General features: G+C 39.6%; 1 protein-coding gene across 2 annotated transcripts; it reads right to left on the reverse strand.

The window, feature by feature from the left end:
• Positions 1 to 449: 449 nt before the first annotated feature.
• On the reverse strand, positions 450 to 23,571 carry CYLD (CYLD lysine 63 deubiquitinase). 2 transcript variants are annotated; one of them, XM_054296305.1, is made up of 17 exons: positions 23,495 to 23,571; positions 18,862 to 19,522; positions 17,492 to 17,659; positions 16,410 to 16,515; positions 15,264 to 15,359; positions 14,042 to 14,158; positions 12,160 to 12,539; positions 10,581 to 10,746; positions 9,627 to 9,768; positions 9,010 to 9,132; positions 7,633 to 7,724; positions 6,501 to 6,567; positions 4,944 to 5,076; positions 4,433 to 4,541; positions 3,372 to 3,490; positions 2,548 to 2,764; positions 450 to 1,962 (listed from the first exon to the last, which is right to left on the reverse strand). In XM_054296305.1, the coding sequence occupies exons 2-17, from the start codon at positions 19,366 to 19,368 to the stop codon at positions 1,778 to 1,780; spliced, it is 2,727 nt and encodes a 908-aa protein (XP_054152280.1). In that variant the 5' UTR covers positions 19,369 to 19,522; positions 23,495 to 23,571; the 3' UTR covers positions 450 to 1,777. The 2 variants fall into 2 exon arrangements, with proteins under 2 accessions (XP_054152280.1, XP_054152279.1); XM_054296304.1 differs by having other exon boundaries at positions 17,357 to 17,659.
• Between the last annotated feature and the right edge of the window lie 439 nt (positions 23,572 to 24,010).

Consider the following 24,010-nt stretch of genomic DNA (forward strand, 5'->3'; position numbering starts at 1 on the left):
CTTGGACCTCCTTCCAGGTTAGGACACAAGGGCCTGGTTATAGAATCCATCACCTAAAACCTCACCAAATTTTTTTAGGAGAGAAAGAAGTCAAGAGCTCTGTACTAAAACAAAAGAGAGTTTGGCCAAGGAGCACAGACTGGTTAAATAAGGCAAGGGAACATGAAAGCCAGGAGACTCTTCCAGGCCAAAGCAAGGGTGACACTTCTAACAACCCTGTTGCTCTTGAGAGTGAAGGTGAGAGCACACTTCATGCAAAGGCAAATGGAACAGATCAACCCCCTCAGCAGCCCCTGCTTCTCACAGATTAGTCCTTCAAGCGGTTTTCAAACTTACTACCCTCTATGGTAGAGTGTGTCCCAAAGAAAGATTCTAGGTTTTCCAAGAAAAACAAAGTAACCACACTTTCTACAATAAGGGATCAGTCTCCATTGCCTTTAAAACAGTGGCTTTTTCAATGTGGCTTTTGCTCTGTTAAATTTGTTATCTCTTCCCTTCTATAGACCTGATCCCAAAAAGGAAGTTTCCATATAAAACAGTTTAAGAGTTGAAAATGTACAGTTCATATAGATGCAATTTGTACGACCAGATGTTACTGTATATATATAGTTGCATGTTTGCCAGTAGTGTAGACAGAAGTAGCTAAAAGGCAACTAAAACAACAGTATGTCATTGCAAACAGGAACCAACAGACTTCAAAGTATAATACTTTACATAAACACAGGTTTTGCAGCTTTTCAAGTTAGTTTTCATCAGGTACTTGGTATACAGTAAAACTGTGATCTACCTTTATGTATAGTTTCATCTTTCCAAGCAGAGATTTTTAATATTCTCTTTATAATATTACTAATCCTGAAATGAAGAGTCAGATGTGTAACATTCCCAGGCAGTAGCTTAATGTACTGTAGAAAATTCAGTTCTATTTACCAAGGACTAGAATTCACTTCAGTAACATTCCCTGAGGCAATCCATGATTTTATTGTTTTGTCCTGGAATCATTTGTGTACAGTTGCTGTTCTGTTCCAGACTGCTTTGTTTCTTTAAAAATAGACACTTAGAAAAAGACATCTGTTAATTTTCATTGTTAATTTTATATTTTAGCAATTATGCTTCCCCTTAATGCCTTCTTCTTTTCCTCTCTTTCCCCTCCAAAAATGCAAGTTAACAACACAGCAAGTCTGTGTGCTTGATTTTTGCAAGACAGGGATTCAGATCTTTAAATGAATGTTAATTTTTAGAACTGAAAAGAATGTAGTAGATAAGAACATAATACGCAATGAGCAGTCTAAAATTTACTCAAACTGAAGTTATTCTCTCTTTGAGAGAGAATCTATGGTGCTAAAAAGATCAAGGGTGAGGAGAAAGGGTGGGTGTAGAGAAACAAATGAGAATCATCATCCCTGTCTACAGAAATGCACTGAGCTAGAATACTGTACCCTTACATTTCCAATGGACTAAGGAGATTTCTCCTGATATAATTCCACCTTTAACATTTTAAAAAAGCCTGTGTATCATCAATGCACTTAAAGCTTTTAAGTTTTAGTAACTTAACTTTGTTTATAAAACAAACACACACAAGCACACTTCCTAGAGTGCAAAATGCTTAAATACTTCAGTGACAGAACTCCATATGTAGTTTTTGGAACAGTAAATCCTCTGGATGTCATAGTCAACTTCTTCCATTGCCAGCAACGGTTGCATTGAACTACCCAAAACTGCAGCAAACCCAAGAGTGGGTGACTCTGTACTGTCTCCTCAGTTCTGCAGAGATCCTGGTTCATTTGTATAAACTCATTGTTGGACTTTGATACATGCACATGTAAGCATCACAAAGCAGTCTTCGTGCACAGCCTTGGATTTTCCGGGAATCCAGCGAGTGCAATTCCTCTAGAGACATCTTCAGGTATTCACCAACTTCTGGACATGGGGTAACTTGTGGAATGTTAAAGCCATTCTGACCTCCTTTTAAACCATTAGAAAAGAAGGAGAAACAGATTAGGAGAACAGTTGTTTTACTGACATTTGTATTATTATACAGTAACAATTTTCCACTGATAACTCTAAAGGGATTCAAAGGAATAGCATAGATGTTGTAATGTGTGACTACTTCCTTTATTCTAAAGACAGCTACCATAAGTCATTTAAGAAAAAGTAATTAAAATATTTGTATGCTAACTGATAATCATGTACATCAACTTAAATATAATTGGAAAGTACATTCCTGCAGTTGATTATTTAAAATTGTCTCTGCCTAATTTGCAAAGCATAGAAAAATGTATAGGGAGTCCTAGTAGGAAACTTCTGCAGTTACTTCTGTACCATCTTATTACCAAGGTATCCAACTGAGGTGAAATTCAGAATATTCAAATCAGCAGCCGCCATGAAATCAATGCGCTAAGGTAAGGCTGAGCCAAGATCAGTATCCCAGCATCGAGCACATCAAGTTAAACTACACTAATATCCCCAAAACTTCAGGGAAACAATCCCTGAAATCTAAACCACAGCTACAAAACTGTAAGAGAAGTGAAGGGGTGAAGGAGAGGTTACCATCCCGGTCTGCCATGCTGTCGAAGAAGAGCCAGGCGGAGTCGTCGCGGCCGTACTTGACAAAGGCCACGTAGTGGCTGGTCTCGATGCACAGCACCGCAAACAGCTCCATCTTCTGCGAGGGGATGCAGCCGTGCCGCCAGTCCCAGTCCGGCAGGTCCTTCGGAAGCGACAGCGGGTTGAATTTGTGACTCTGTCTCTTGGGGTGGAGATGAACCTACAGATGAAGTGATATTTCAGAAAAGAAAAAACACCCCGGAAGATTATTTGTTTCAGCGGCAGACAAAGCTAAAAAGGACGTTACTGCTGAACAGAAGATTAATGGTGTTAGAGAAGGAAGTGCAATAACAGCAGCTGACTAAACGTTTCTATTTTTTCCCCACCAGTGTAGTTCAATATTGCCCAGAAAATTCAAATCTAAGGTTAGAAGGGAGGTCAGGTTTAATGCAACAGTTTTCTACTATGCTCAGATTTGAAAACAAGCCGTGATTGACATCTTCACGCAATTGCCAAACAGCAAAACACAGCATTTCTGTCACAAATTTATCAACTCTAACAAGGTAACATGAACATAAAATTAGATTTGAACCACATGGTTAGGTTACTACTTCTCCACTGTTTCCAATCCTGGATTTGGCAGATGCCATGCTGATAAACACATTGCAGGAGACTGATGTGTCACCAAAGGAGACACTTCACTTGGTGGGTGGCAGCTACACTGGTGCTGGTGAAGAAGTCTCACTATGTCTTCTGCCTTTCTTTCAATTACCACAGCATTAACCACTTGGGTAAAACCCATGTGAATGCCAAAGACAAGCACTGACCTGTGTATTGCATGTTTTGCAGAACTGCTTGATTTTGCCAGCAGAAATATCAGTGTCTTCATAACACTCCCTGCACTCGTACATAGCGAGCCCTCTGCAGATACGGCACTGCCTGGGAGCTGCAGAGGCAACAAAGCTGTTAGTCTCCAGGCTGGGGAGGCTTTCCTTGTTAACAAAAGGAATATGAAAGTGAAGGGCAGCTATTACTTTACATGGAGAATGAACACTACATAAAAAAATAGTTAAAATGAGATTGCTAATCAAAGAGAAATGTACCAGTCTATTTAACTTCTGTTTGGTGCAGTGTGGATTAAGAGAAAAACATTTACACTGGCAAGTGAAAAAACAAGATGATAAAAATCTAGTGCATGAACAAGCAAAAACAGGCTTATAAATCATGTTAGCTTTCTCTCATCATAGTGGTCTTAGCTCCTACAGCTGTCAATAACCAGGAAAAAAAAACAAACAAGAAAAAAACATAAGCTGATGGCCAAGACAGTGAGAGAAAAGGCCGTGGCAACTTCAGAGATTATTATTCTAAGGAATTTTGGCAGTTTTATTAATTCTTAAATTTAAAACCAGCTGTCCTTCCTTAGTACAATGTGATGAAAAATTCAGTGGATGATCAATGGCAGAAAATTAGGTCACAAAAAGAAGTGACATAATTATGGCTAAAAAATGCACAGCCACAATATACTACAGGTGCACATCCTCATCTCAGGCTCCCTTCCAGCCTAATGAACTAGTGAACAGCTTTGCTGCTAATAACTCAATTTTAAAAACAGTCCTGAAATAAGTTCAGTTATACAGGTACTCAAATAAACAAAAAAAGAAGTTGTATTCTATATATTCTTCTGAATTAGAGCTTCTAATTTACATGAGGGGAAAAAAGCCTTCTACCCAGTAAAATTTCATTTCTCTTCAGCCCGAACATCTCACACTATCTTGGTAAATATTCAACAGAAAAATCCCCAACAGGCCACCAGAAGTATCAGGAATACTTTAACTGTCTTAGTCTCAGCAACTGTCTTTCATTATATAATGCTATGTTATATACTTACTGTCTTCAAGTAAGTCTGTTATATTCAATTCCAAGGATGGAAAAATTTTATTGAACATTTTGAAGTCTTTTCCAAACCGGGGCATCTGGATAATCAGGCAAGAGGGTGCCTAGGTAAAATGCCAGAATACAATGTAATGAACTTGACATAAATAATTATCTAATTTTGCAGACATTCTTCTAATGCCATAAATATACACATCTTTTTTTTAATTCACAGCCTACAAAAGTATCTCAAAGTATTAGTCCTTAAAACAACTCAATGGCAGCAGCTAAGAAGTTTTCTTCTAGTAATTCTTTACCTAAAGTACTTTGTTTTGTTCAACCAAAGAATACATCTCATTAAGTGAACCTTAAAATGCCTTTGCTATGTAGGCATCTGGATCACTGACACAATATTCCCACTCCCAACATGTCTGCATGTTTTTGCACCAAATCCTATTTTCTCCCATTGCTGAATGGACAGATATTTAGGTATGATCACTTCTAACAAGGCAACTGCTGTCACCAACCTCTGCAAACTTCAAGTTGCTGTTGATGAATGACCACTCCAGTAACTGCTGAATTGTTGGGACTCCAACTTTCTCATTTTTGTCCATAAAAATTTGATAGAAGTAACAGTCTTGTACTTTCTGACCAGCTGATCTAAAAACAGTTTCAAAGGAAAAAAAAACCCAAAAAACAGATTCTGAAGCTCTACTGTAATGATGACTCTATCTTCTAGGAAAATAACATCTACATGAAAATAGTGACAAGACATCCTCCCTGCACTGAAATATATTGTGCTTTAAAAAACCCCAAACAAACAACAAAGCCTGACAAAGCCCAGCCCCCTACCCCCAGTAACAAAGTGCCAGGCAGTCAAGTATTAAGTCTGAATTGATTATGGAAAAATTCAAAGAAACAAAACCAATGCAAATTTCAGAGCATGTTTTAAAAACATATGTCTATGCATGGCTGAACTACCAACTACGCATCTGCATCAAAAACTCCAAGACAATAAAGCAGCTTTCATTGGAGAGACAATTAGGAGTTTCAGTAATAAAATATCAAATGAAACAACACTAATTATCTTCAGTATGATGGGTTTAATGAAACATTTCCTCTAAATCAGGGTGATATTTACACTGCTTCCTGCAGTGGAAGTCTCACACAGATGGCTAATGCTGCTAGACTTGCTCTATAGTTAGCAGAGAACTCTCCACAAGGATAATCCAAATTCAAGGCTGTCCAGCTGTAATTGTTAAGACTCCTTCCACACTCAGGCCAGCTCTGAGGCAGATTACCACACAAACTGCCAATGCAAGCCATAGGAAGTAGTCTGGAGAAACTTCTTTATCCTCACCATAAGGGGGAAAACCCTTTCCATTGAACACACACATCCCTACCACAAAGCAATTATCCTCTTAAAAAAAAAAAAGAACCACAAAACCACAACACATTTTGCATAGCTAGGGAGAGGGACACAGGATTAAGCTACCAAATTAAGTATGTTTTGAGGTCAGATGTTCAAAATGTAGAAGTATCAAATATCAGTGCTCTCAGATCATGTTTCTGTTAAATAAACATAACTCTGATATATTTGGGAGGAGATCTTCAGATAAGCAATCCAACCTCCTCTGGAAGTACAAAAGAAAGGATATAAAAGATGATGCTCAGGTTGAAGAAATGTTTTTTTCTACTATAGAGAAAAAACATACAGGACTAACTAGCCTCTAATAGCAAAAGAAAACCATTGGGTTGGAGCTGGTTCATCTCAGCATCAAAAATTCCTGGGAACTTTGATCAAATTTGCTCTAAACTGTAACCTCCTCCAATCCAGCCAGCATTTAAGCCAAAGTTGCTTTTCAGAGTATTCAGGTGTTGAGAGGGTTCTAAAAGCATGATGCTCAGTGTTACCACTACTAAGAAAGAAAGAAAGGAGATTTCTGCATTGCCCTTGAGGAGTTCAGGTATGTGCACACTACACACCAACTCTGCGGCTAAAGCTGAATGGTGGAACATGAGTGATGTTCTGTGTATGGCATAGACACAACAAAGCCCTAGAAGGCCAAAGAAATAAGATTCACCTTATTTTCAACAGTGGCTCAACTCTCAGAATATGGTGAAATAAAATATTCAAAAATTCTTCCGGATCTGGAGGCAGGAGAGAAAAAAAGTTTTGTCAGCATCCAAAACCAGATACATTATTCAAGACTCATTGAAACTGAAGGTTTTTAAAATTTTCATAGGAAAAAAGTAAGAGTTAATTTTTACAGCTTTATTATTACCCCAATAAGATTATGACAAACTAGGAATATTTTCATGACAAACCTCTATTTATTCTTTTAGTGTTAAAAGTCCCTAATAAAAGGCACAGGCTCAACAGGGTAACAAAGCTTTCCAGTCAAGTTAAAAAAGATGCTCTGTATTTCAGAGGAATCATTTAGCACCACACATCTTTTCCAGGAGAAATAAAAGCTTTCAAAAGGAAACAGTGAATCTGCAGAGAGCCAGTGAGGAGCAGTGACAGTAACACAAAAGCTACACCATAGCCCCAAGTTCAACTAAACGAGAGACCAAGTTCTCTAACCAAGAATGCAGCACTTCCCAGAGGGCTGCTCTCCCCCACCACAGTTTGCTGGTCTGTTTTTCTCCCTGCCACTAGCTGCAGTTAATACTGGTTCCAGCACTCAGTATTTACAAAGAAAGTAGGATTCTCTTGAATAAAAGCAAAACAGTTACATAATACAATGCTAATTAATCAATATATTATGCAGAAGATCAAGAAGTTGGGAACTGATTTTTCTAACATGATTTGAACATTTTATTCCTTAAAATACTACACAACCATTGTAACAATGAAACGTTGAAGTGCAAAATTTATTCCTCATGGATCAAAGTGACAATGTGAAAGAGAACAAACATCCCAGCCTTATCAGTCTTCTCCACTAACTGCTAGAAGGGAGCTCCAGGGGGGCAGGGGAGGCACTAAAAGAAATTCAGGCAGTGGAAGACTCCAGAAATTGTTCAGCTGGGGTTCCTTACATAGTTGAGGAAACAGAAAAGACCTTACTAGCAGCCAATGGTCACTCAGATCTCTGCTCAAGACACTACTGCCACAGAAAAATATCCGGGTGCTTTGTTCTGGTTTAATTATGTAGCAAGGTTCCTCAGTCCCTTCATATTAGATGAAAAAGAAAAGCAAACCTCCCCCATTACCTTTTTCCTCTGAAGTGAATCCTGATGCAGCCTCAACTTTTTCAAGTATTTTCCTCAGTTTCATTATTTTTGTAGCACATACATATCCGTATCTAAGACAAATGGGTTTAATAAGCTATTAGCCAGTTTTTGATCAAGTTAGAACAGTAAAAGAAAAGCCAAAACCAATCACTTAAAAACTGAAATACAGGTTCTCAAATCCTTATTGAACTGCATACAGTATTTCTTCAAAACTACATGCTGATTTCTTATATTTAATCAGAGTCCTGGTTTTCTTAATGTAGTATAAATTTACTGCAGTACTCAATGTTCTTTTACAACTTCAAGAGCATTTTAATCATCAACTTACCAGGATAACTATTTTCAGATTTGTCAGTTAATTACTTTTGATTAGTTTTCCCTCTAATTTGCACAGCTTAATACATCATTTCAGAATGTCACATAACAGCACTGAGGGACTTGTTAACAAAAAAAACTTTCAATATTTGAGAAAGACACAGAGCTGTACTGCTGACCTAAGCAGCTCAGGCTTTGAGCATGCAGTCTTTTCCCCTAAAGTTTTTCAGCATGATCAAAGGACAGTAAGGCATTCAGCCACCTCAGGCACCTGGGATTTCTGCTACTCAGTGTGCAGCCTGCTATCCTGCCTGTTCCACAGACCCTGGAACACAGCAGACCAAGCACACACTCCCTGACAAGAGCAAGGCTTCAGAGGCCAACATTTTTGTTTATCAAAATAAAAACTTAGTCAGAAATTGTTCAGTGACAGCCCACAGGATTTTGGAACTACAACTGCATTATTCACTTGTTTGAAAAAAAAATGAGCTTAAGAACAACAACTTTTCATGGAGATTTTTGTTGCACCTCCTTTGCTCATTGTGCCTGAGAAATGACAAAGGTCATATTAAGTTATTTTAATAAAAGTATTTTGGCCATTTGCAGACCACATGTAAAAAGCAATGAAACTTTTAAAGCCCTGCTAAATCTATCATATTGTGAAACTCCATATAAGATAATACAAATAATTATCTTTTCAAGTACAATAGCACTAAAACATGTAAAGATGAATGCTGTAAACAAACATAACTTGTATTTATCAATACTTCTGTATTATTGTACAATACTTGTACAAATTTTACAATAGCTTTGTGCTGATCCATTTGCAAGTAAGAAACTAGTGAAAATATTTCTCACCAAAAAATGGATAACTCTTTCCAGTTATCACTGATTAAATTTGCTATGAAGAAAAAGTAAAAATACTTTAAAAATTACATTGAGTAGCAACAGATAGCCAAACTTCTCAGATTTGCATTAGGAATGTAAACACTGCAGGATTTCTCTAATTCATGTTAGACTAGAGACCAGTTCTTCACTTACATTCTCAGAGGATTCACAATCTCTGTCCTCAGCAGCTCCTGAGTCTCACTATAATACTCTACATCATTAATTTCTTTAGGTCTGAGTAGCACAGTGTCCAAAACAGAGCTAAAAGAAAACAGGCTACAAAGAAAAAGAGAAGAAGGTTTGTTTTGACCATTCAGATGCCTGAGCAACATAAGACAATTCAAGCAAAGCCACAGAAGAATTAAAGAACTAAACAAACTGAAAAAGAGGCAGTTATGGACAGGGGACACAGCTGCACTAAACAGCAAAGTCCACTCCAACCCAATATTCCTTCTGCAGCAAAGTACAGAACCAGTCACCCAGGCAGGACTCTGCAAAGAGCTCTAAGAGGCATTTCCCTCCCTCCATCCCTGTGCTCTCCTGATCCTTCAACCATCTCCAGGCCAGGGACTCCCTCTGTCCAAACAAGCAGATCCACAAGGGTCAGTGCAGTGTGGGCACGAGCAGCACTGCACTGCTGGCACTGGAGAGCACAGGGACTGCAGCACAGCACACTGGGAGCTGCACAGGAACTCAGACAGTTACTCAAGCAAACATCACATGTTCTGCATTTCTAGCAAGGGATGCCACTATACAAATGATGAACTTACCAGAATAAGGTGGAGTCTAGGTAACAGGAGTTGTAATGACCCTGGATACCTTTCTTCTTTCCAATCATTGTCTCTAAACCTTCTTTTTCCATTTTTGGAGGAGTGTTTTCTTCTACCACTTCACTTAAGTAACCTCCAAAGGCTGAAATTTTTTTTAAAAGTCACTTTAAAGCCTCAAATTTTATCCCCCTTGAGATTTTCCTAGTAATATTTTATAGCTAAGTTGCTGCCTTAGTGTAAGCATTCCTTCTCTGGACCTGAATAGCATTTTATCATAGCTGAGACTCACTGTCTTCCAGAGAGTGAACAAGGCCTTACATTCCACACCAAAGTGCTTCAGAAAGCCTGCAGCACTGAATTAATTTTATCCAGTAGGAATGAAGTTCTCTTTTCATTACAAATGCCTTTTTCACACTATCTTACAAGTATCAGACAATTTTCTCTGCTGTTGTCCCAGACAATACAACGTGACCCAAGAAATGTAAAATACTTGAAGTTAGGGAAAAAAAGTTTTTCACCACTAACCTCCATCATAAAAATACATGCTTTTCTTTGTTAACATTTAGAGACTAAAGTAATTTGATGTTATAGATTATAGAAAAATAACTGCCTTTATTTCTTTTAATGTAATCATACAGTGCTAGAGTTACAAATACCATTTTCAGCAAGATTGTTCATATATTTAAAGAAATGCCATAAAATTATGGAAATTTTTTATGCCATACCCTTTTTACATTAGAAGTTGTAAAACATTGTCTTGTTTTAAAGCATAAAGGAATCATTCAAGAATCACTGTATTCTGTACAGGCTGATCTGCTATTTAGTAATCTCAATTAAGTAATACCTGTACAGATTTCCAAGTGCTCAATAAAAGAACTTATTGCAGGAATGAATGAAAGCAAAGCCCTGGCCAGTTCCCAGGTGATAAACAACAAACAAGCAGAAGCTCAGTACCTAGAGAGTTGCAGCGCTCGATCTGGTTGGAAACAGGCTGGAGTGAGGCAAACCTGGAGTCTGGCCTGCAGCTTTTGAGTTTTACAAAAAGAGCTTTCTTTGGAGCACACGTGAAGTAGCGAGTTCCTTTAAATGTCCCGTCCGTGCAGCCTGCACATTCATCTTCCTGAAAATCCAAGTGAGAAGGATTCAGTGTTTTTATTTCTACAATTCTGCAGTAAGACATTTGACAAAGTATCTACCCACAAGACACCCTTCTGCTACTCTGAAGCGTGATACACACTGTTTCTGCAATTTACTATCCAAAGCCTCAACTGAGGTGTTGTTTGACTGGATTTATTGAGAAAATTAAGCCTTGCATGCTTCTTTCTTTCTTCGTGCTTAAACTTTCACTACATCCAAAACAAAACAAAAAATCCACCAGAAGCAGCATGGAGGAGGTAGGAGGAGAGACTGTGAATTCAACCTGGTCCAGATTCCTTCTGTAGTTAGAAAGAGCACTTTTTACCAATTAATTGAAATCACTGAGCATGGGATGGTGTGAACAATTTCAGCGTGATTTGGCTGCACAAGAAAAATGCCTGCTTCAGAAAGGTACAAAATGTACATCAAAGAGAGAACACAAACTAGGAGTAAACAACAACAAGCTGTTACCTTTGGGAACAGGATTTAAGGTACATTGCCTGCTTACTAACAACAACTAGGCTTTAATGCAGAAATGCAGGAGTGGCACCCAGGTTAATGCACGACACCCTAAGGAGCAGGCTCAGAATGCCTGTGGCAAGATATGGCTTCAACTTCACCCCAAAGATCCACAAGGATCAGGACTTCTTTGTAACAGCTGGAATTCCAGTCACATTCTCACATACCTTGCTTATGTTTTACATGATTTTACACTGCTTTATGTAATATGTTATTGAACATTATCCCAAAATAAAGACACCCCCCCCCCCCAATCTCCCTAACTGTGTACACATTAATTTTACCAATACCCCATCACAACCTTGGCAGCTGCTGCCAGGGAGGGAATGTCAGTACACAACAGCAATTCATGTTTGAGGCAACTGTGGGGTTTTTTAACAAAGGGCCCACAGAAACACATAAAGCACATGGCTGTCAAATCCACAATATCACTACTGTCAATTATCAAAACCAGCCTTACAGCTCTGACAATCATCACTCTGCCTGCTTGCTGATATGCAAACAACAAACAAAAAATCACATTCAACAAAGACTACTACAGCTAGAGAATTTTATATAAATTTCCACTTAAAGGACCTTTAAATTTCATTTTTCAATTACAATCTCCATAATGTAAGCAAAGGACACTCCTCTAAAGCAAGGAATTGATCAGCCTTGCAAAATCCTTTGCCCACTGTGATACAAACACATTTCAGATCCTACTAACAGGGTAAGGTGTGGGGCAGCCATGAAAGTCAGAGCTTAGCACTAAACAAATCACTTGGCAACCTGTCTGGGCAAATCCCCCAGACTGGCTGCTTTTGCAGAGTGTAAAGGCACCAGCTCTGAGAAACAAAACTAGTAATTAGCATTAATGTGAACTAGAATTTCTATTTACCAGTTCCAGTCCTGCTAACACTTCATTTACTCCAGGGGGCTGGCCAATCCAGCGGATTACTCCATAGAAAGGAGGATTTTCTTTAACTTCAGCCAAGGAACCTGCTTCAAGACCGTGTGAGTTTCCAACTGGGCTTGCTGCTGATGGACTCTCCTGGGTAGCTGTAGTATTCACATCACCCATGACAGACTGAACAGATAAAGAGAGAGGACTATGTCCCATAGTACCATTAGTACTTGTTGTTTTTGTCAAGCTAAAGGGGAGGGAGTGAAATCTGTTTTCTGTAGACACAGAGTTTGTTAAAGGTGGCTGCAGTGGTGGTGAAGAATGCCCAAATCCAGAAGATGAATCAGTAAGTGACTTTGAAGGGTCTTCAGCAGCTGTTAAAATCAAAACCAACATGTTAGTAAGTGTTGGGTTTTTTTCTCCTTCTATTAAAAAAGGAAAGACTTGGCTCTCAAACCAGCAACATCTGATGTAACAGGTGGAAGCACTAACAGCTGGGGACATTTCATTTAGGAAGACTTTTGTCACTTGGCAACACTGGAGACACAGAACTGACTGAGCAGACACTGCTGCAGTCTCACCGCTTTTACCACAAGCAACAGAAATGAACAGCACAGAGAAAGGAGATGTTAGAAACTACAGAAAGGTTCGGATTGGTATCTTTTTTTTCATCATCACATGAGACTTTTTCTTTGAACATGAGTTAACAGCCCCAAGGATTATGACTGTAGGGGGCAAAACCAGAAAGAGCTCACTGGTCATTGTGACTGAGGAAATTATTTGGTTCACAGCTTGTATATATATAAATAATTGCTTGCAGATATGATTTGCAAATGGAAAAGTGCTTATTCCACTGACTTTATCACAACATACTTTGGTTCTAAAACAGGGAATCTATCAGTGTCTACAAAGAATAAAAGACTTAAACATGTCATGAGCAATGCAGTGCCTGACAAGAGACATCACAACTACATGGAACAGCACTCTGTGTCTTCTCCCATCTCTCTACACAGACACAGAATACCCTGAATTGGAAGGGTCTCTAATACACAATTGGTATTTACAGAACAAAAGCCTGTTCATCTTCACCCATTCTCCCCATGCTGTTTCATTAAATGAAGTTAATGTCTTAAAAACATTAAAAAGACATCTGTTACAGGACCAAGAACAATTTTAACCCTTTTTCTTTTGTGCTTCAAAGAATTCAGATGCTACTGCTTCTACAGGTTTCTGGTGTAACTTAACAGTTACATTAGTTAGTATTTACTCCTTCAGTCATTAAGCCAGTTAGCCACATTTTTCTAAAGTTTACCAGGAAAAAAGAAAAATTGGTCTGCAAGCAAATCAGGATCTATAGATCCTTCAAGTATGTGCACTCATGCTTTCAAAAACAAAAAGAGAGATTTTGCAGACATGAATTTTTAAAAATACAGAAAAAACCCACATATACTTCAATACTTTCCCTGCTCTCACTTCCAGACTGATTAGCTGGCAGTTCCCTTGGACCTGTAACACAGCTACAAAGACAGGCAAAATACAATTACTGTGTACACTCAGCTACAAGGAATACTTCTTGTCTTCCATCCCAGCCTCAGCTTTTATTTTGCCTGTGAGACACGTGCATTCCCACAGAGCTGCATGTGAATTGCCAAGAACAATCTCCCACAGGCAGAATAAAACCACAGGCCACACCAAGACAGAGAACATTTTCACAGGGGTTTCAAGATGCTTTTTGTGATGTAGTATGTATGCCACTATGACAACACAATTGTTTTCCATTTAATCTCATCCTTGTTTTATTTGAAGAAGATAATACACTCTAGTTTTGTTTTCTGGGTTTTTAAAATGAGTATATAAAAAATTATCCTCTCTTTACCTTCATCCATATACCATGGGGACTTTGTTTTAGTTTGAGGCTGAGAGTCAACTGATGAGCCATTTAATGTGTAGAAGACTTCAGATCTGCTTCTATTTCCAGGTTCAGAGGTAGATCCTGGAAAACAACATACTTTATTGAAGAGATTAATCTCTATTTACAAAAGGTCACCTATACTCTTATTTCCTAGTATAAATTTGTTACTACACTCTCAAGAAGACACAACTGCCTTTCCACAAAGGAGCAAACACAGGCTAACACAGTTCTAAATTTAGAACAAGGCAGAAGTCTACACCCAAACAACACACACACTCTGAGCTGAAATCTCAGTCACCAAGGTGAAAAGAAGGCAGCAAACTCCTCTCAAGAAAATATTTTTCATGACTATAAATTATGAATATATGAAGGTATTTACAATACAGCTGGTTTTAAAGCACCAAAATTTCACAGTAGGCAAATAAATTACTGAGGATCATCTGTGCCAGCATCCAATGCCAGGTAAAATGACAACTTACAGAATATACTGTCATTAGTATTTTACTACCCAATGTAGACACTAGTAAAATCAAGAGACACTGAATTTTGATTTTTGCCTTAAAATAAAAAAAAATTTAAAAACTGCTTCTCTTTCAGTTTGTTTGTTTGTTTTCCCCAGGACGGTTTTCAGACTTGAACAATAAACAGAGTCAAGGAAGTTTATATTTTGTGAATTCAATTCTGGTTTTGAATCACAGCAAAATTAATACAGTCATTATTAAGGAGATCTGCTCCTGAGCTAAAAATTTTGAAGTTACTAGTTCTGCAAGAAGAAAACAGCAAACTGTATTTATAAATACCAAAACAAAACAATAAATACACACTACACTTCCAAAGAAACAGAATGCAGGCCTGACCTGGTAATACTAGACAACTGGGTTATATGGTCAAGAATTTTTGCTAAACCTCAAGTTCTTTTTCATGAAAATGAAGGCAATTTGAGCAATCTTAACTCAAATTGTATATCACCTCCATAATGATTAAATTCATACTAATACTCCAGAGAAATTTAACTTTTAAGTACAGTTGGACTTGATCTCAAAGGTCTCTGCCAACCTTGGTGATTCTGTGATGATTCTTGACACAACTGAAATAATACATCAACTGATAGAAAAGACAATACTTTCTTGTAAGCAACAAAATTTTGTAATCTTACAAAAGTAAAAAAAACATTTCCCATACATACCTATAGCCTTTGGCTTACTATGATTGAACAAGCCTTTGTCTCCACTTCTTGAGGTATAAGCAAGCTTGGGAGGTCTCCTGTCCTGTGACACAGTCTCTAAGACATGGCACATGAAGAGAGTATTAGCTTCCCTTTGCTATGCTTTCACTGTGTTACACAAAGCTCACCTCAAAACGGAACAAAGCTCTGCTATCACAAGCTTTAACACTGAGCAGAACAAAGCCTTGTTTGGCACAAGAACAACATTTTGTGTGTATACAATCTGCTTTTATCACATCAGCAACTGCTTGCTGCAAAGTCTACCATTACTTCTTGAACACATCAAATAGGTTGACTTCACATGCTTTAATGTAGGTGTGTATTTCCATTAGGGGAAACAGATACAAGAAATTTTAAGTTCTTTTCTACAAACACATCTACAATAATTGCTGTTTTCAAAAAATGGAGAAGTCCCTGTGAATTTTCCAGAGAAGAACAGAAAATGTGCGCAAAAGCAAACATATCAACTAAACCAGCAAGCAGGAGGCAGACCTAAGAAAAGTGAGTCAAATTGAAGTGTGAGAGCAACAATTCCAGACTACAGACTCATTAGAACCTGCCTAGAGACAGTGCCCCAACAAAAGTCTCATACAAACTTTTCTTTCTTCAGAAAAGGAATCAGGAACTGTAGCTGTTACAAGTTAACACTATTCAGTGAATCACTGCAGTGAATTTTTTCCACAATCTTGACAGGCATTTCCAAGCATTTATTCCCAGAATGCATACATAATCCTGTCAACACCTTCCAAGCACAGAAAGAACAACTTTCTGATCAAGATATTTGAAACCCTGGAGTAAATTGAACAACAGTCCATAGAAAAGATTCCCACTACAGACACTCACATATTCAAGAAGATTACACACTGCATAGTATTGTAAATACTATACAATTTGACAGGAATTTTGTTCAGTATTAAAGCTTTTCTACTAGTGAGACTGTAACCCAAAGAAGGGCAATACTGGAGAGAAATATAACAGAAGGTAATTAAAGTGAACTTAGGAAATGAATTCTGCAGCATTGTTTTAATCATATAACCGTGCCTAGGTGGAGGATGTTATCCTAGATGTTATCAAAGTCTGCCTTCTGGTTAAGAAAGCAGGGCATACCTGGAATAACATCATTGATATGCAAAAGAAGTGTACTTTCAACACTTGCAAAACTGCACAGCTGTATTCCATTATATCTTCCATCCCAGTTTCCAATCGGATTATCCTAAAAATAGAAAAACACATTACATGTATCCCAAAAGAAGATTTACATCATACTGAGAACACACAGAATTAAAACATTTAACAATATCTACTTTTTCCTGCAACTAATTTTGTATTTAGAACAGCCAAACATTACAGTCTTTAAAGGCAAACACTTAAAACATTATCTCTTGAGAAAGAGCTCCTACTTTAACAAGCATTTTTCTTCTAAAAAACATTATTGATAAACAGGCTAGAGCAATTCCAGTGCATTTTTAGGAAACAGGTAATGCAACCAAGAAAATGGAAGCATCTAAGCTACAAAACCAGATCAATCTTGAAATACCAAAACTTTAAAAGCTGTTCGTTTTAAGAAGTTCATGTTGCTAGAAATAATTTTTAATTACAAGCTTCGCATTTTCTTGAAAGATCACTTTTGTCCTTGCAAGTCACACTTATAAGGTAGAACTAAATCAAGCAAAACAGCTACATGAAAAAAAGCTTTTAAAAATGGCTAACAAAAGAAAAGACATCCAGCCTACTTTTTTAACAGGCAGAACAAAGCCAGTCTCACAAGACACACACTTGACTTCATGACTGACACCTAGCATGGCAAGTAGCTCAGTGGAGGCTCCTCAGAGTATGCAGAGTATTTTGCCTGAACTGCTCAGCATCAAATACAACACCATTTACCTGATGCCAAGAAAATTACCACCAAATGCATCTTTGAACACAGTGTTTCTTTCCCATTTTAGGTCAGCCTCCGCTGAAGTAGCTTGTGGGTAATGTTTCTTCTTCTACGTGCATGTCATTCACTAGCTAACACACATGCAGAAGTTATTAAAGTCAGATTATTTTCTTACCATGTCCACTCCAACAACGTATCCTAAACTTTCGTTTCCTGGTAAGACATCACAGAATATAACTGTGCCATACTCTATACTCTCTCCTATCTTCAGAGAAACCCTGGAGTTGATCTCCAGAGGAGGAAGTTCTACCTGCATTGTGTCAACTGGAGCTGCATAGTCACTTTCCAGTTCATTGTCATCATCTTCCACCAGCTCCAGTTTGTCCAAAGCAACAAAAACCCCACAATCCTCATCACATCTGAAAAGCTGCTTGCCTTGGTACTGTCCATCAGTAAAGCCCTGACCACGACCTTCTTCCTAAGGGTCAGAGAAGGAAGAAAATGAAGGAAAAAAAGAGATAAAAAACCCAATAATTTATTTTGTGAAAAACAGACTACTAATAAAGCAGTAACACAATCCAGTGTTCTGAATAAATGGCACTAAGAATTTGCCTGATGCACTATCATTATGGAGAGAATTGAATCTGTGGCAAATATACAAACTGTCTTTCTTCAGGGAATAAAGAGCAAGATGTCACTAGATTAGAGAGTGGCTGCAGGCAGAAGCCTTTAAACTCAGAGAAGCTTGTTTTCTTCAGGTGCAAATCTTGCTTCAATCGTCAAATTCTTGCCATATCAAGACAAGACTACTTCATACTAGACATAATGCTAAGCATTCAAATATTCCACTTAAATGCCATATAAAGTGAGATGATTTTCAGAAACACTTGGGCCTGATATTCCCTGAGGTTCTTTCTCAGGGGGAATTACAAAGAGTTCAGGAAAAGTTTAAAGAGTACTTTGAAAATTATACTTCTACAACAAGAGAAGAACTCTCCTCAACCTAATTCTTCAATAGCTTATGGTTGGCATTAATTTTGCAGAAATATCTCACAAGGAGCACAGAACAGATACATTCTCTATTTTAACTAGTTGCCATTGGACTTTTAGAGATCTACTAAAACAGCAGCCCTAAAGTCCAACCCTGCATTTACTGACTGTATCCTGACACAGGCAAACAAAGCACTCCACAGAAATCTGAGAGCCAGATACCCACCATGAGACGGCTGTACATATTTTTGCCCAGAGAAGTTGTGAATGCTCCATCCATGGCAGTGTTCCAGGCCAGGATGGATGGAGCTCTGGGGAACCTGGTCTGGTGGAAGGGGTCCCTGACCTAACAAGGGGTTTGGGACCGGATGATATTTAAGGTCTCTTCCAAGCTAAACCATTCCACAACTCTATGAATTAAATTTTTCTGGGCTAAAGGACTCAGAGTATGTCCAAGTCTTTCTGCCAGCCCCTGCACCACATCAAGCTTGACTTAACATGGAAATTACAAGGCTGATGTGATATGGCACGTTCACATAAAAGTACTTATGAGAAGACTAAAAGTAATGGATTTTAGGGGTAATATGCTTCTAGGAAAAAAAATTATTAGGACTTTCTCTTTTTAGTGAAGACACATGTTAGCTCACCTCATAAAGTGTATCTGATACCACCCCTTAGCAAGTCACTTACCAGCAACTCTACTCCAAAGTATATCCCTGTGAGAGACCTTTCTTGCATTAAGGGTCCCCTGAAGCGAACGACTCCAGGATATTTCTCATCCCCTGACCTCAGCTGCACTCTGACAGGAGAGCCAATATCTATCTGCACTCCTTTAGCTAACCTGCTTTTGCTCTTAAACAAACTGTATCTTTCCTCACAGTTAGTAATAGCCAGAAGCAACTCAGCTAGTTTTTCATTTATTTCTATAACATCCTTCTCATCCACAAACAAGATTGCATGAGGCTGTTCCAGAATCTTTAATCCAATCTGCAGCTTCTTGCCTTTACATGGAATATTTCTGGAGTGTGCCACAGAAGAACGGTCTTGAAAAAACTGCCCAATGCTACCTTTGGGCACTTTCAAGAGCTTTTGAGTCTGCTTGTCTATGACACTGCATTCCTGGAGAAGCAAGTAAAAGATCCTCTCTTCCCAATAGGATGAACTTGCTTTTTCTTGACTCCATAAGCCTGAATTCATTGTGATTAGAACTTTAAAAGCTGGACAGAAGTCTTCAAGAAAAATAAGCTCTTGGTTTATGTGCAGTGATCTTTTCAAATTCTACTGGAGGGTCCAATCTCTTTGAAACAATGCAATATTCATTTTGCAAAGAAACACAATCAGAGCAGGAAGCCTAGAATAAAAAAGAAAAGAAAAAAGAGACAAAATTGAATTGGGTAAGCACAGCTAGCCTTAAGTAAAACATAAAACAATTTAAATCTGTGACCAACTCATTCCTCATACAGATCAGAGTTCAGCAAAATGCATGGCAGTGACCACAGTCCCAGAACAGCCACTGTGCTGCTGATCATGGACAGACCATTTATCCATTTCTGCTCCTTATTGCAGTGTATTTCATGTCCTTCTTTAGTTCCTTGGAAAAAAGGGTTGTGGAAAACATGTAATGAAATGCAGAAAAAAAAAAGAAAATACACATAAGTGAAAGCAAAAAGAAAACTTAAGTGCAAATGAACATAAATAAACAACCTGCTCTATTTACAAACAGCATTTTAATGAAACTTTCCACTATAAAGCTGTTTTCCCATGCTTAGTGACTACTTATTTCTGACAAAGTGTACTGCATCTGTCATCCTGCATAACATTTTGATTTAGTGAAGCAGAAAATTGTGTTGACAAAATAGAGCAGCACAAAATGGGGACTTTAGTAACTTATAACAGCCATTTCTTTAATAGAAATGGACAGTTCCAGTAATATGCAATATATGAAAACCAAATTGTGTCAGCATTGCAACATGCAATTCTCAGAAAAAAAATTGAGGCTCTTATTTTTATCCTTCTAGAAAGATAATTCACTACAACAAAGTAAGAAATACTTTCAGTTATTAAAATAGCATGGAGCAAGCATCTTATAAAATATCATCTTTAGAAAACTACAGTTCACAACTAATAAAATGGAAAAGAACAACTTGAAAATACTTCTTTGAGCATGTGTGTCAATAGTTTTGATCACAGTGGATACATGATGAAAGATGTGCAGGATCTTAGCAGAATCTGTTCTTCTAAAGATGACAGCAAAGGGCAGTGGACAAGTTCAGAATATATTGTCATGTAAATGCTCCTGTTCCCAGTCTGTGATGCCACAGTTTAATTCAGTTAAAGGACAATCTCAATGACTGTTTATATCTAAAGACAAATAATCTTTGTCCTTGTGCCTAGGTACCCTATTTCTCCACAACTTCTCTCTGATGGCATTCATATAGCACAAAATCTATTTCTCCTACCCTGTTTGAAACCAGTCTCAGAAGCCATTGGAAAGCAATAAAACCCAGCAGGCCTGTGATTATTTCCCTCATCTTTTTAAACAGAGTATTGAACAAAACTCAAAGAAAAGCAGCAGCTGGAGACAACCTGGAACGTGGGCAAAGCCTCCTCTTTCAGCCCCTCGGACCTCACACAGTGCTGTGCTGCCCGGTGAGGCTCCTGTACCCAGCACAGAGGTGACACGTGGGTGGCAGTGCCACCTCCCCACTGCTGCTGCTGCAGCTCCCAGGAGTTCCCATGTGCCAACACCCGAGGGGCAGGAGCCAGGCACCTCCAGACCTCACTGAGGGACAGGCTGGTACACCATCCATGTGTTCCCAAGCTAAAAGTATTTTTCCTCACTTGCCTTTGACACACATAAATGGGCTTTTAGGTTTGTTAATGACTAACAAAAAAGTGGTGTGAGCATGGGATTGAAACAGTTTATGTGGAAACTGATGAAGAACACAGAAAGATTCCCCCCTCCTGCCCCACATGGAAACATGATTAAATAATCATTAGTTTTTGTAAGTCTACTCAGATAGTAAAATAAGAGTTACATACAAGTTCTGAGTAGTTTTCTCCCTTTACTTTTTCACATAAGAGGGTAAAAACCCTATCTTGTTTTTCAGAGCTCCATTCTCAAGAACATTTATGTTCTTTCAAGAGCTGACACACTTCACTTTCCTTTTTTTTGAGCCATTCCACAAAGTTTCACAATCCCTAGGAGACTGCAAACAAGTATCCCCAGCATTACAGGGATCCTATTTTTCCCTACTTCATTTACACAAATAATTAATTTTAATAAGTATGCATGGAATGATACATTAAAAGAGAAAGCTGTTCAACAGCTTAAAAAAGATTAATTTTTTTTAAATAAGCTTTATCTTATCTATTTTATAATAAGTATATCTTGTTTGCAAGTCCATGGCTGCAACAACACAATCTTCACATGTTTAGCAGCAAAGAATTCAGACTGAAAACTTGTCAGCAGCTGCATTCAGATTATGTAATAACTTCATGTGGTGTGTGGTCAGTCTCTTTAAAGCCGTTACCCACAGAAATGTTACTAAACCCACTGACTATTGTACCAAAAGGCTTTTCTTTATTAGAGAGTTCATTATCACTATTAAAAAATGCCTTCCTTTAAAAACTTATCTACAACCACTGTCCCGCACAGCTTTAAAAGCCAAATACTCTTATTTTAGAATAATACAAGTGATAAATTAGTTCTTTTAAGAGTACAGAAAAGCTTTTTAAAAGGACATTAGGTTTTGCCAATGTATCAAAAATACATTTACATACACCACTCATTTTAGGATTATTCTTACAGCCATTTTCCATGGAATTCTGTGAGTAAAGAAAAATCTTTGCTGAACAAACAGCATAGTTGTAGCAGGCTATGACCAGAACAAACTATTAGACCTATTAAACTATGATTAAGTTGGGAACCAAGCACCTTAATCCTCAGCACAAAGCCATCACTGCACTGCACAACACATCAGCAGCTACAAGATTTGTGCAAACCCAAGAGAACTTGGCCACCAACAGGGACAATTTAAGTGTCAGAGCCTGTTCAGCTGCAAACTTCTATTCCACCCACTACCTGAATTTTTTCATGCTAAAAAGACTTTGGGGAGAAACAGGAAAAACACAATTATGACTGCAACACTACGTACTTTGGAAGGAAAAAACATTTTTAAGAATTGTCAGGAGTAGGCCATAAGCTACCTAACTTCAAAGCTTCCCTAATTTCCATTATTCCTCAGTTGTGAGTCACTGTTGTCACTACAGAGACATCTCATCTGAGTAAGTTTGTTCTGAAATTCAAGACCTCTGTTCCTACCCTGCAGGAGCCCTAGATGAACTATATTAAGATGATGAAACCAGCTATCAAGTTTCAGAATGAGCACACGTCTGTGGCTCTGATTCAGAGCATAAAATGAAAAAGCTAAAATAAACTGTACAGTTTGTTTTAAAACCTGACACTATAATACCAAAAATAATTAAACCAGCTGAGATGCAAAATTCTGTTCTTCAACAGCCCAAAATTTTCATGGGAAGGTTAAAACTAGGAGCAAGGAAATTTAGGTGCAGCTCAATGCACAGAATTACACGTCGGCAATACAAGCCATGAGTGGAAGAAACAGAAACTCCAAACAGCGGTGGAACCAATGTAATACAAAGATGTTCATGCTGGTAGCATGATTCGTAAAAGAAAACACGTTGTGTTCGGCGTTATAAATCTGACACAAATAAACCCAGTGAGAGGAAGAACAGGACTCATTCTCACAGGCCAGAATGCTGTGGCGTTATGAGATTCACCAATGCGGCCGCTGTGCAGACACCCCGGGCCAGCCCTCCCAAAAACAGAAACACGTGTGCTCAGCTTCCGAAATTACACCGAATATCGCATTTCACCGCTTCTCTCAGGACTGCTTCACGGCAGGGCACGGCCTGAGACCCGCCAGGCTCCGTGCAAGGCTCAGCTCTGCAGGACAATGATCCTCCCCCGCCCAACCGGAGCATCTTCTCCGCTCCCCGGGCGGCTCCGCGCAGGACGGGCCAGGAAAGTCCCGAAACTCCTCTGGAGCGGCCAACGCGCCGCTCGGGGATCGAGGCTGTGCTGGCGGAAAGGCCCAGCAGGGCCCGCCAAGAGCGGAGCCACCGCCACCCCGGCCTAGCCCGGCCCCGCCGCTGAGCCCGGCTCCCTCAGCACCGCAGGGGCGGCGGCGGCGGCCCACGGGGACCGCCGGCGGAACCGGCCGGAGCGCGGCCTGAGCAGGCGGCCGCGCCCCTGCCTGACGGCGCCCAGCGACGTCCCGCGGCCCCGCTCGCTCCTCACCTCCTCCTGCCCGGCCCGGGCCTCCCGCCCGCCCGCGGGTCCGCCCCGGGGCCTCAGGCGCCGGGAGCCGCGCCGGCCCGACCCTCTCCGCACTGCCCCATCGCCGCCGCGGCCGCGCAGCGAGCGCCCGCACACCCGCTCCTGCTGCCCCGGCGGGCCCGCCCCTCGGCCCTCCGCCAATCACAGCGCGCCGGCGCTAGGGCTGCGCAGTGCTATTGGCGACGAACGCCGCCAGTCACCAGCGGATTCGGGGGTTTCCAGCGCATCGCGCTTGTATGAGCCGCAGGGGAGGGGGCAAATGGCGGAATACTCCCCCTGGAGGCCGCTGATTGGTCGCACAGGGCGGGAGGGCGGGACTTCTGGCACACCGGAGGCGCTGATTGGATAGCGTGCGCGTGCCCCCAGGGGCGGGGCGGGCGCTGCGTGCCTGTGCTGGTGCGCGTGTCACACCCCGCTCCGGCCCCGCGCGGGGGCAGTGCTGCCTGAGGGCTCCGCGGCCTGAGGGGTGTGAGCTTC

Source organism: Melozone crissalis, unplaced genomic scaffold, assembly GCF_028551555.1.
Source record: "Melozone crissalis strain CALT ecotype California unplaced genomic scaffold, PUWL_Pcris_2 ptg000007l_1, whole genome shotgun sequence".
NCBI lineage: Eukaryota > Metazoa > Chordata > Aves > Passeriformes > Passerellidae > Melozone > Melozone crissalis.

Bases quoted from the DNA above. Each gene is read 5' to 3' on its own strand.
- CYLD (XM_054296304.1), bottom strand. From the start codon at position 19,368: ATGAATTCAGGCTTATGGAGTCAAGAAAAAGCAAGTTCATCCTATTGG. The intron at 10,747-12,159 runs GTAAATAGAAAT...TTGGATTTTCAG, and splicing joins TGTTAGCAGGACTGGAACTG to GAAGATGAATGTGCAGGCTG. The intron at 6,568-7,632 runs GTAATGGGGGAG...TCCTGCCTCCAG, and splicing joins ATTCACTTCAGAGGAAAAAG to ATCCGGAAGAATTTTTGAAT.